We start from the raw sequence: 12,573 nt of genomic DNA, 5'->3' as shown, positions 1-12,573 counted from the left end.
TCCTGTCTCATCCTGTGCTTGCAGGGTCACGGGGAGGTGGGAGCAGTGGTCGGGTCCAGTCCGTTGCTGTACAAAGAGCCTCTGCCCACATAGGACTAAGGAACCATCCCTGTGGATGCCTGTGTGATGCTGGGGCTGAGACAGATGCTATTTGGGGAGCAAATTCAGGATTTCACATTGCACACCAGTGAGCTACAAAGCCCCAGCTGTGACCACAATTCAGATCACATACAGATCTGTATGATGATGATCTGTAACCCTTCTCTGCCCAGCGGGTCATGGCATCACAGAGGGCAACCAGGTTGTACAGGCACGATTTCTCCTTGGTGAATCCATGGTGATTACTTCAGATAAACTTCCTCCCCTGCACCTACAAGAGATGGGTACAGGCTGCCCACCAGAGTACGATCCCAGAGGGATGGGTGATACCTGGGCTTGGTGTCCCTCCTGTTGGACAACACTTCTCCCATTGTTTGTTATGAGACTTCTTAAAGACACACGTGGGGATATCCAGTGCACTGCAAGGACTGCACACACAGACCTGTGAATGCCAGCCTCACAACGTGCTCTGCCTGCCCGTCACACAGGTGTGCTGGCTCCTTACACCACAACAAAGGCCATTTCCTGCCCTCCACTGCAAGATTCATCACAGCACAAACGCAACAAGTGCCTGCTGCTCTGCAGAGGGCCCCTGTGACCCTGATCGGGTTCCGGTCCCGTCCATGGCTTAGAAAATGAAAGCAGGCTCTTTGGTTTTGCTTCCTGTTTCTTGCTGGCTTCACTTCCCTGTTCTCACACTGGCAGACTGTTCTGCACAGCGGGGAAATTGTATGCAAGGCATTTTAAACTAACCTAGACCATTTTCCATTCTGAAAACTGAAAACTGGGATTTTGCTCGATAACAGAAGCAATCCCCCTTCTCTACTACCTCACTTTCCCATACGCCCTTTTCATATGGGCACAGCAAACTCTTGTTGATGCAGCAGAAGTGGAAGGAACACAAAATACCAAGAGGCAGAAGGTCTTCAGAGTCTATCTGTATCTTCTCTACTGCTGCTTTCTGCAGTCCCCTTTTTCTCATTTTTAGAACTGAAAGGCCATGCATTACCAGAATGGGTCACAGCAAGCTGACCCAGACACCACAGCTTGGGGGGGTTGGGAGGGGACACATAAGTGAAGCTGATGAGCATCAAATTCGCACATGGAGAGACACTTCCATCACTGCTCTATCTCCCTGAATGGCTACTACACACAAATGGGAAACTCTGCTTCCCAGATGAACATACCAGGCTCTGTGCACAGGGAAGCCCTGGTGGTAGCGTGCATGGCAAGACACCTTAAACAATACCCTGAGCTTATCTGATCTGCCTGATATGTCTGAAGGATGGTGTTCTGCACAAGTGAAAACACACACTTTCCCAGTGAGTACCAAAAGCAGCAGCAGAACAGACCCCCCAGCTTAAAACTTCTCCAGCTGTGAGGTTTTTGTAAGACAAAGATTGAGAAAGGGCCAAAAACACTCCTTGCCCCTAATATTTCTCTAAGATGCAGCTGATTTTAGGATGAGAGTCTCACTCCCTGGGACTACAAACCTTTTGAATCCTCCATCCTGGCTGCCAGCAGCAGTCTGATGGTGCTGGATGCACAAGTTCCTGCCATTTGGGATGCTCAGATCCTACAGCTGGCTGGAGTGAGATTTAACAGCATAAGTACCCATGGAGAAGAGAACCACCAGTGGTTCCCAGCACACACAGCTGCCAAACACCTTCTTAGCTATTATTGGAAGTTATGGAGCAGTCAGGAGCCAGCCACCAGCTTGGAGCAGCGTTCTGTGCTCCCTCTGGTGCAGCTCGGCAGCACTGCGCAGCAGCACCCGCAGTTGGGATAGATGATTTGGAGCTACATAGGGAGGAATCTGCCTGCACTGCTGGGTTCAGAGGGCAGCCCGCAGCCTTTGGGATGGGGAGGAAGAGCTGGGGAGATGGCTGCTGCATGCACAACTACTGGGGGAGGCTGCATGGAGCTCAGAAGTTGCGCTTAGATGTAGCACAATGCCACAGTGCCACCTGCATTTCCTCTCCTCCACTGCAGAGATGTGGACTTGCACTGAAGATACAAAATGAGCACTAGGCAGAGCTCCACACCAGTGGAACCGGGGACAGGGCAGCAAACTGCGCCAGCATTTCCTGGATATAGTGCAATACACCCACACGGTATTAAATCCAGAAGACATTGTTCCTAGTTAAGACTTTACTATGCTAACAGAAATAGCCACAGCAGTCTAATATAACCAGCCTCTTTGAAGATTTGAAATTACATTTGCTTCAGAACTGTATAGCACTGGATTTAAAGAGAAAACTTACCTTAAGTCACCTTCCCTTGAGCCACATTATAAATATAACACCATTTAAAGAGGGGAAAAAAAACCTTTTGAGGTTTTTAGGTTCATTCCTTTTGTGCATTGGTCAGTCCTTGCGGCAGATCATTCCCACCTCCAACCCAAGTTTGCACTTTCCTCTCCCACCCCCTGCTCCAAACCACCCAAGAAGTGTGGGGAAGATGCAAGGCAGGACCACACACTGCACTCATGGAACACAGTATTTCTGTGGAGCATATTGCTCATGAGAGGGCAGCCCAGGAGTGCACAGGCCATCCTGCAGCTCTAACACGTAAATGTCATGTTCGTTCTTAAAACAAATGTTACCCCTGATCACACTGAGCAGTTAGGAGAAGGAAAGCCTCAGCTTTGGGAAAGGTGTCCTATAGTAAATGCCTGTGAGCTTCTAAGCTTGTCCTGTGGCACAAGTGGGAATTACAGGTTCTAACACAAAGAAAAGGTGTCAGGAAGCAACAGGAGATGGCTGTGTCTGGTTCCATTGGACATTTTTGCTCTGACACAACTTCAGTTGTCTGGTTCTCATCAGTTTTGTAAGAGCACATAAGCACTGCCTGTGTACTTGTTTCACATGCAGGGGTTCCCATTGCATCAGCCTATTAACCCATTTATTCTTAGTTGTTCACATTTAACATTAACAAATACTTATGCATTTAATAGACACAGCAACTAACTATAACCTGACCTGGGTAAAGGAGACTGCAGGGAAAACTGTGGTTCTGGCCCAGCATCTTGAGGCACCACAGCGGCATTCAATCCACTGCCCAAGTGACAGTGGCACTAAAGAGTAGCTCATAAACACAGAACAGCACCAGGAAAAAAAATGAGTGTCTGAGCAAGCTCTGCAGACTGACTTTATAGGAACACTATTTCTGTCCTTTCTTATGATAGTATGCTGGAAAAAAAACATAAAACCTGAAAATATTCAGAAATATGGGCTTCCATTCCCTTACTCTGCTTTAGGACAACTAAGCTTACCCTGCCCAAATCCTGAGCACACTCCATGCAAGTCTTCCCTTCTGTGGGACGGCATCAGTTCTGGCAGCAGAGCTCGTGGTATCTCCCATCTGCCTGAAGCCCAAAGGCCTCACTTCTCCACATCTTTGCTTTATAAAATGACCTAACAACACAGCCAAAGGAGAAACAATTCAGGATCAGCTTCCAGATATTTTGAATAAATGCTTCCAAGCAGGATGAGCTTCACAAGTTGGAGCTGCAGCCTCCTTGGGGAATGAATCCCATGAGCTCCCAGCTGAAGCAAAGAATCCCAGCCAGGGCAGACACCATCATACAAACCATTTCCTCGTGGTCTTGCTGCCCTTTTGCCTCCCTTTTGACAATCCACCTCTGTAGGTATGGGTGAACAAGGACCACTTATAGACCCATGTCTAGAATAAAGAACTCACAGCACAGTCCAAAGCTCAGCTTCTTCTCTCCATCCACAGACTCTCCATGTGCAGAGCCAGTGAAGCAGCCCAGCTCCCAGCCTGCAAAGTGAAATGAAGACACTGCTATTTTTATGCTCTAACAACAGCAGCAGTGAAAACAAAATCTAGACAGAGCCATTCTACCTCTTGGAAGAGCGAGAATGGATGAATGTGACCTTCCAAAGAGGAAGTGCTTACCTGATCCAAGAAGCAATGCTTCACAATAGGACACTTCACCTGTCCCAAAAAATAAATCCCTGAAAGCAAAGAATTCACCCTTTAGTTAAGGTCCTTGGTTAAGAGGAAAACTAGCTGTTTCATCTACTTATCCAGAAGCATATTATTTACATAGGAAGTAACGGACACTACACTGCAAACAGCCACCAAAAAGGCTTTCATATAAATGATAATTTTATTGTAAATAAAACGATACATTGGCCTGGCTTTGCACTGCAAGCCCCCGGTCGGTATATATAGACTACTGGTTCAAGGTCTTCTGCACAATCCAGGTTACAGCAACTTCTCCCTGCACTGCACAGTTTATGCCAGGCAGGCATCGATGGGCAACAACGTCCTTTTCCACATTTCTAAACCACCTCCCAGGCCTTTCCTAACTGGGGAATTCAGAGCTGATGGTCAATTTGCTACTGAACAAGGCTGGGGTTGAAAGATCTGAAGTCCAAATATCATTAGCCCACAGCACATTAACTGAATGCTCCCAGCTCCACAGGCAGGTACAGGCCACAGGACGGCAGATATTCAAACACATCAAAGCTTTCCAGCCAGCAGTATTAACCCAAGCACCAATGATGGGGGTCTGATTCAGCCCCTTCCCCTGTAAAGCTTTCAATATCTGAGCTTTGCCTACCAGGGAAGGTGTGCACAGCAGGGATACAAACCCACCCAGCTTTCACAGATTATATTTGCTCTTGGCACCTGGAAATAACCTGTGTCACCTGAGCAGGTACCAACCTCCCTCTGGGTCAATTTGTTTTAGTAATTAATAACAAAGGGAACTCTTTGGAGTATCTTTAAATCCTGTGATTTAAAAACACATGAAAAAAAAATCCAAATTGCTGCAATTAGAATAGGCAAAGATTAAGATTTCACTCGAGAAGAAGCCAGTAACCTGGAATGCACAGAATCGTCACGCCAAGACCAAAATGCCAACACTTTGCTTCCTGACAAGCTCAGTTTGCCACATCCTCTGCTCCTCTCTGATGGGAATCTCCGACATTTTCCTGCTCAAAGTTTCAACAGTTTCAGGATAACAACACTCTTATAAGACACATTTTGTTAAAAAAAAGAAGAGAATACTCTCCATTTCTGCAGCACCTTCCATTAAGAATCCCAATACTAAATACTGGCTCTATCTCCCTCCCAGGAAGGAACAGCTGAAAACACCACGTGACATTTGGAATGGACACAACAGTTTATTGTTAGCCTGGCCACCCTCCTCTAAACAAGTTTATTCCTATTTTTTCCCAGTTCTGCCAGGATCAAGAGGCCAGATGGAATTCAATTCAGGGCTATCATTACATTTATGTCCGCTTGAGTATTTTTTTGCTGCTAGGGCTGTATAAAGGGACTGCAGGACAGATGCCAGCCCCAAGCTTATTCGCTGTAGCAGCAGCCTTAAGAATCCAGATCTCTCTTTTCCATAATCAAGATGGCCGTGAGGAAACAGAGGCGGCATTTTGGCTTGGTTCTACTCGTTATAAACCATCAGCAAATTCTCTGCAAAACCAGCTGCTTTTTTTTTTTTCCTTTTTAAATTCATAAAGGCGTCAAATTCATTCCCCATCCTCCCCCCCCAACCCCGTAACAGTCGAGTCGATATATATAAAAATCACCAAATATGATCTTTTACGATATAAATTAAAAAAAACAAAACAAAACAAAAAAAAAAGTATGAGGCATCACCGTTTACATGATGTAAAAAGAGCTAAAAAAGAGCGATATAAACTACATTCATAAAAGTGCATCTCCAAACATACAAGTAATGCTTTGGCTTGTTCCTGTGCCGAACGGGTGGCATTGGGTCAGGGACTGGAATACAAGAAGTCCAAGCTGGCACCCCATGTTCTCTGTCGCTGTACAATTGCTATTTACTTTCATTAATACAGACTGGAATACAAGTGTATACACAGAGTAGGCACATTTCAGCAGATGTGGTGGGAAGGACCAGAAGCTCTGGCAGGGAAAGGACTGAGCCCATCAGTCCGTGATGCTCTTTGCTTTGCTCTGGAACAGCCTTCCATGATGCATATGAGGTAAAAGCCACAACAGATCCTGAGGATTTCGTTGCTTTGAAATATTAAAAGTTACACCATTTCCTCATGCCCTATTCTCCCAAAACACAATGTGTGGGACAGCAAGGAATGACCACGGAAGGGGGTCTCTGTTTGGTGAGGATAAGCCAAGGGAAGAGAGAAACCTACATGGAAAGGATCGACATTGCTCCTGTACATCTGCAGGTTCAAGTGGGATAATTAAAGACTTCAATCTTTGGTATATTAGTAGCTGCAAGGCTTGAAGAGTGCTACTGGGCCCCACTGGACTGCTGACCACTCCTCTTCTGTCAAGGCTGCAGGGAGGACATAACATCCCTCTGCAGCCATTTAGACTGCAGCAAAATGGTGCTAAATGCTCCCCAGAACAGAACAGCAGCGTCATGCCCTCACTTCCCTCTGGTTCAAGCAATAGTGAAGTGCAGGCTGAAAGTCAAGCCACGTGTCTGGACAATTTATAGTCAAGTTCCAGGCTCTAAGGAGATCAATAGAAGTGCTCTCACTAAATAAATTATGGAACAAGGGCTTTCATAAGAATAAAATCCCCCTAAGTGCCTGCAACTGAAACAGTGCATCCTTGTAGTGGTGCAGGAGAGCCCGAAAGCAAAACCAACACCATCTTGCTTCCACCCATTACATATTGCTCTGAGGTTGGCACAGAAAAACCACTTCAGATTGTTAAATCCTTTCAGGGCTCTTTGTCTTTTTCTGCCCCTTTTCTAATTCAATATTGTATTATTCATGGTGTGTTTAAGGAGCCAGAGCTCACATTAAAAGTTGCTTTGTCTTGACATGAGTTTAACATGAATTCCTGTTAATTTCACTGCATCATGAAGCAACCTTCAAGGTTTCTGGGGGGAAGAGAAGAGCACATGGACCCTTTGGAAAATGGTTTCCAACACCAGAGCAGAACACCTTTAGTGTTGCTTTATGAAGCAGTACTTTAGCTAGTGACTTGCTCTCTTCTCTTAGTTTCATTTCATACAGAACACTTTTAATTAACTCAATAACTCTCCTCTTGGTCAGATAGCTTCAGACATCTGCTAGCATTACAAGTGTTCTCTTTGTTCCAATCCCTTAATTTGTACAAAAGCTTATTTAAATAGGGTCAAAACATTTTATGGGAACCTTAAATCAAACACTTGCGTGCATATAAAACACAATGCACACCGTGAGGGGATGAGCTTGACTCTAACTTCATGTGCACAAGTAAAATTGGTGTCCAGCAAATTCTCTACAGGAAAAAAAGGCAACCCATTCTCTTAATTTTCCACTAGGCTGGGCCATCAAAGGAACACCTAAGCTTTTCCTGAAGTAAATTCCCAGGCACCAGGTAAACTATCTTTGGTTTAAGTTACCAGCCAAAATGATAGGTGCAACAAAAAGCTGTTCTGCAAAACTCCCTTCCAGAAGGGCTTTCTTCAGACCCAGCAGTCTCAGAGAGATGAACCAGGAGCACAAACTAACCAGCGCTGCTTTAATGCTAGGACAGATCAAGCCTTGGAAATCAGGCTCTGGATTTTCTAATGGCAGTGGGAGAGCCCTTATCTCAGGCTCCAGAGCGATTGCATTCTGCTGAAACATTTCTGATTATCCTGACATTTAGCTAGAAAGACCTCCCTCACCCCCACCCCAAAATCCATGGTTTCATTATAAAATAACACTATTCACATACTTTTGAATCAATATTTTCTGAACACCTTCAGATGCTGAATACTTAAGAAGAAAAATATATAATATAGCGAGCGCATGCTCAATGACACATGGCTTTTTGCTGGATTCATGTACTACAGATGTCTCTAAAGCCCTAGAAGACTGGAAAACAGTGACCCACATGAGTAACTACTTGTAGAAAGCTGATCTTGAAAGCTGTAGCACGTTTCTGTTATGGAGAGTGTAGCTCTTCCAAGTTCCCACACTGGTTCGGGTTTCTTCTAGGTTCACTTCTTACATTCCCACTCTTTGGGCCTGCAGAAAACACACCGCCAGCTACGATTTCACATCAAGGTAACTAGGGCAAAATGCAGCTCTGTTTGGACAGCTGTCGGTAGGATAAACATTAGTCCAGCAAACAAAGGTATCAGGCACGAGGGCAGACCCTAGGTTCCTTGGTATAACTTCCCCAAAGGACTAGGACAGCTGAGTTGGCATTTTGAAGATGCAGCACCACAACGGGCAGTTGCAACTAGACCAGACGGAGCACTGAGAGCCCAGCAGGAGCTGCTAGCAAGGGAGGTAATTCAGTACTGGAGCTGTGCAAACTGATGTCTGAGCAGCTCTTCAGCAGAGGGTCTGTGCCTGGCTTCCACAAAGATTTGCTTTAGGAAGTCCCGGCAATGTTCTGATATGTGGGAAGGGAGCTGGGGGTTGGTTGGCTGGGTGGCAATTTTGAAAATGGCTGCCATGGCTTCGTACTCTGCCCAGGGTGGTTTCTCTGTCAGCATTTCCACAACAGTACAACCGAGGCTCCTGGAAAAGCAGATGGGGAAAAAACAAGTGAGAACAGACTCATACAGTAACGCACAGTGTTCAGAGAGAACTTCCAAGCAGCCAACATCAAGGTAAGAGCTCTGCTCTGAAAACAGCCATAAAATGGCTTTGTGCTCAGCGAATGCCATGTGTGCATAGATTCCGAGCCAGATCTGCCAACATTTGCTGCTTTTACTACTGTCAGGCTAGCAATAAAGTGCTGAGACAGACAGGTTGTGGTTCTTACTGCACTGAGAAAACCGTGAAATGCCATCCGTCCAGCTCTCCTTTGCTCAAATTCTACTCTCAGTAAGCAGTTGTACTAACAGTAAGGGTGCACACAAGAGGCCCCCTAAAGGTGCTGCTGGACCACAATGGTATTCCAGGAGCAGCTCATGCTGCTGCTTCAAAAGCACTTGCTGGGTTGCAAGGTAGAAAATATACTTCTGAATTAAAGTCCAGTGAATCAGAGCTGGAGAAAGCTCTCATCTCCACAAGAAATCAAGCATCCTGGATAGGCAAAAATTATCCAAATCAAGAAGGCAGCAAGTCAAAAATGTCAGCAGAGCAGATGCATCATCATGTGAAGGCAAAACTCCAAGTGAAGTCAGTGGGGCTCTGCAGGTAATTCAGGGTAAAAACATGATTGTGAGGGTGGACATGGCTGAGCCATTCTGCAGCAAGTGTGACACCAATGCTTTCACAAGAAAGATGAGCTTCTGTAGTACAGCAATGACCGTATTTTGCTCAAAAAGGATTAATTGTTTCCTCAAGGCCACAGCTTAAGCAAAGGCAGACAGTGAACTTAAACATCCACTTCTGTGTTCTGATCGCATCGGTCCATTAAAAAAGCAGAATTGCTGCTTCTGCCTTTAAACTAAACCCTCTTTTGAAGTGAAATGCAAAGAAAAGACATTTTCAGAGGCAGACTTGCATCACTTGCCAAGACAAGAGAGGAAAGGAATTAAATCCAATGAATATGCAAGAAATGACTTCTCGACAACATTTAAAATCCAACGTGAATTTTTACACTGATTTCCAGCCATTTAAGACTTACTAGAAGAGAGTACAGAAAATGCAAACCATGTGTGCTGAAGTGTTGGGGGTTTGCACAAGAGCAGGCAGGGATATATTATTGTTTAGACTGATTTATACCGTTTAAGCAGATCCGGTTTCTTTAAGATATTCAGCAAACAGCAGGAATGTTTTTCATGTCAAGTCACTCCAGCAATAACAAATAGCTCACATATTCTGCTGTTTAGGAAAAAGAAAATTGGAGAGGGGCCTGCAGCGGTGGCAGAAAGCCAGGTGGCTCGATTTGTTACGTCTTTGAGCCTCTTGGCCATACGCTTCCACCATGGGACTGAAGTTGCACTGGAAAATTCTGACCCCCCTAAATTATGATTGGGATTGTAGGAACTGGAACCCAGCCAACGGCAGCGTCTCTTTGATGGGAATGGACTGTCAGCACCAAGAGGAAATCCACAACTCCATCAATCCAGAGGGAAGGGCACGTGCTCCATTCTCTCCCAAAGAATCCCAACTGGGAGACTCTGAAGAACTTAACTCTTTGCATACAGGTTAACTTTCTGCTATGCTTCCATTCACTGCTTGTATGGGAAACAGTATAGGCCTTTACTGTGGAGACACTAACATACTTTATGCTGCTGTCGTTTAGCTTGGTTTTATAATCTTACCTTCTTGAGGCCTCCAAAACTAACATTTTGACACAGGACCATTTTGCTTTTTCCTTTCGATAGAGAATATTTCTTGGCTATGCCAGTAATAGCAGGGCTATAGTTTCCACTCACGCATACTTTAGATCACCTCTGATCTGGCCTGTATCTTATGTGTTATTCCAGGTTCAGGCATCGTTCCTTCAAGGTTTTGTCAACATACTCAAATTCTGTTCCTTTCATTTCCAGTGTTATAAGCATAACTCTCATTTTGCAACAAAATGAATGGACTCTCCCCAAACAATCTTCAGTCCCTTATCAACATAAGGGACATAAGAATGGTGGAAACCTCAGGCCAGAAAGTCAGACAATTAGCTATCAGCTTGAGGGAGGAATTAATGGAAATCCTGACCTAAACACTAAATGAGCAGCTGTGTGTTGACATGACAAAGCACAGCCTGCAATGGGCCTAGCCTTAAGTTCAAACCTTCAGTTCACCTTAAACTGCTCTCATTTTTGATCCAGACAAAATCTGAGTTTGGATATATGGTTAACAGAATGCAAAATGTCCAGAAAAGTTGTAAACTGATCCATAGGCAGAAAGTTAAACCCTCACCATACGTCTGCTTTTCTTCCATAGCCCTCTCCGCTGATCACCTCTGGGCTCATCCAATATGGTGTGCCAGTGACAGAGCGGATGCCTGTTCCAGACATACAGATTGTCTGCAGCCGTTTGCTGGCCCCAAAGTCCCCAAGCTTCACATTCCCAGCAGAGTCACGGAGAATATTGGCTCCTGGACAAGAAAGAAGAAAAAGAATAGAGACAGCTGTTTTCATGCAATCCAGCTGTTGGATTTGCAGCCTACAGAGCTAATATCTAACCCAGAAATACCCAGGCTCATGCTATGGCTTTCTCCCTGTTAAGCCCCAGGTGACGTGCTAAACATCATTTCTTTATTTCAGGCTGTAGACAAGCCAGCTGTTAATGGCTAGAAATGGGAAAAAACTTCAGGGGAAAAACATAAGAAAGCGAAGGGTGAGGGGAAACGAAAGCTGAGTCAGCACTGTCATTGTTACACTGCCTGTAAACAGTTCAGACAAACTATACAGGGCCCCTAGGCCAATGGCTTAGATAGTACATAGTTGTGAAGAAAAGGATTTTATTTGGATACTGCTTTGGTGGATATACCCAGCTGACCAGAAAGCAATAGTTAACAGATGTATCTAATTAAACCACTTTGAACTCCTACAATAAACAAGTCAATCCCCACTTTACTTGGTCAGAGGTCCTGAACATGAAACACAGAGGAAATAAAAGCAAACTAAGAGGATACCTTATGTGTGGATACAAGCAAAGGCTTAGACATACACACACAACAAACCTTCCTTCAAAGCTACAACAGGATCAATAACTCTTTTTTGCCATTATTTGCTATATGCCTATGTGAACTCCTTCTGCCCTCTGGTAAAATTTGTGTTCTGAGATGGCTTTACCACTTTGCTATCCCACTGAGAGAGCTGAATTCAGAATAACAACACTTTCCATCCAGCACCCTGGAGACAAATGAACTGTTCGCTTTAGAAGATAGGTGCAGGTTATTGAATAATCCATTGGAAGGAAATCATTTGGTATAGAATACCATGTGAGCAGTATACAAGGTGTTATTCATGAATCAGCAGCTCATTTCCCTTTGCCAGCCCTAGAGGGGAGGCGATGAAGATTTATAGGCAGGAACAAGAAGATATTTTTCTTGCAGCAAGCAATGCTCCTGTCCCTCCAGAGCACAGAAAAAAAACTTGTGTGGTGCCTGCCACATCTGTTGACATTAACTCTTAAGGAGACTGCCTGGCTCCATGGGGTTTTACTGGGAAGAGGAAGACTAATCACACAAGCTCTACATGGAAGGTTACAGAGGTCTCTTACACAGAGCAGGAAGGACAAGTCACAAGAGCCTGAGGTAAGCAAGACTGACAAGAGAAGGCACAGGGCTCTTGCAGCAATTGTATGTTTACCAGCTGAGAAACAGCACTTAGGTCAGAAAGGAAATTAGAAGGGAATCCACAAGGAAACAAATGTGTTATGAGGGCAGTGAAAGTTAGGAGGCAACTTAACCTCATTTTGCTGAGGAGTCGGAGAAAGATGAGGAGTTACAGCTGAGCAGTCCTAAGAATGAATTTGAGGCTTGCATTCTTCCTTAACTATAAACACCAACTGCCACGCGCTCAGGTTCTGTACAGGAAACAACCCAACTTCCCTCACCCAGTCCACAATACCTCCTTTCCCTAAGGCCTGGTCAGGATACAAGACAAATGGA

General features: G+C 44.9%; 1 protein-coding gene across 8 annotated transcripts in view; it reads right to left on the bottom strand.

Moving 5' to 3' along the window:
* Positions 1-2,954: 2,954 nt before the first annotated feature.
* MAP3K3 (mitogen-activated protein kinase kinase kinase 3) overlaps positions 2,955-12,573 on the bottom strand; it is a 38,174-nt gene continuing 28,555 nt past the window's right edge. For 6 of the 8 annotated variants that reach the window (XM_015885659.3, XM_015885660.3, XM_085523587.1 and 3 more), the window contains 2 exons: positions 10,875-11,052; positions 4,216-8,582 (listed from right to left, as the gene is read on the bottom strand). In XM_015885659.3, the coding sequence (XP_015741145.1) occupies positions 8,354-8,582; positions 10,875-11,052 (407 nt within the window). In that variant the 3' untranslated portion in view covers positions 4,216-8,353. Of the gene's footprint in view, positions 3,516-3,801; positions 3,883-4,020; positions 4,080-4,215; positions 8,583-10,874; positions 11,053-12,573 lie in introns of those variants that run through there. The other 2 variants (XM_085523589.1, XM_085523586.1) reach the window with 2 other exon arrangements.

The sequence above is a fragment of the Coturnix japonica genome, chromosome 24 (genome assembly GCF_054131305.1).
Source record: "Coturnix japonica strain WE chromosome 24, WE-NBRP24, whole genome shotgun sequence".
NCBI classification, from domain to species: Eukaryota; Metazoa; Chordata; class Aves; order Galliformes; family Phasianidae; genus Coturnix; species Coturnix japonica.
Note: the sequence above shows the minus strand (reverse complement) of the source record. Positions and strands in the feature narration are given on the sequence as shown.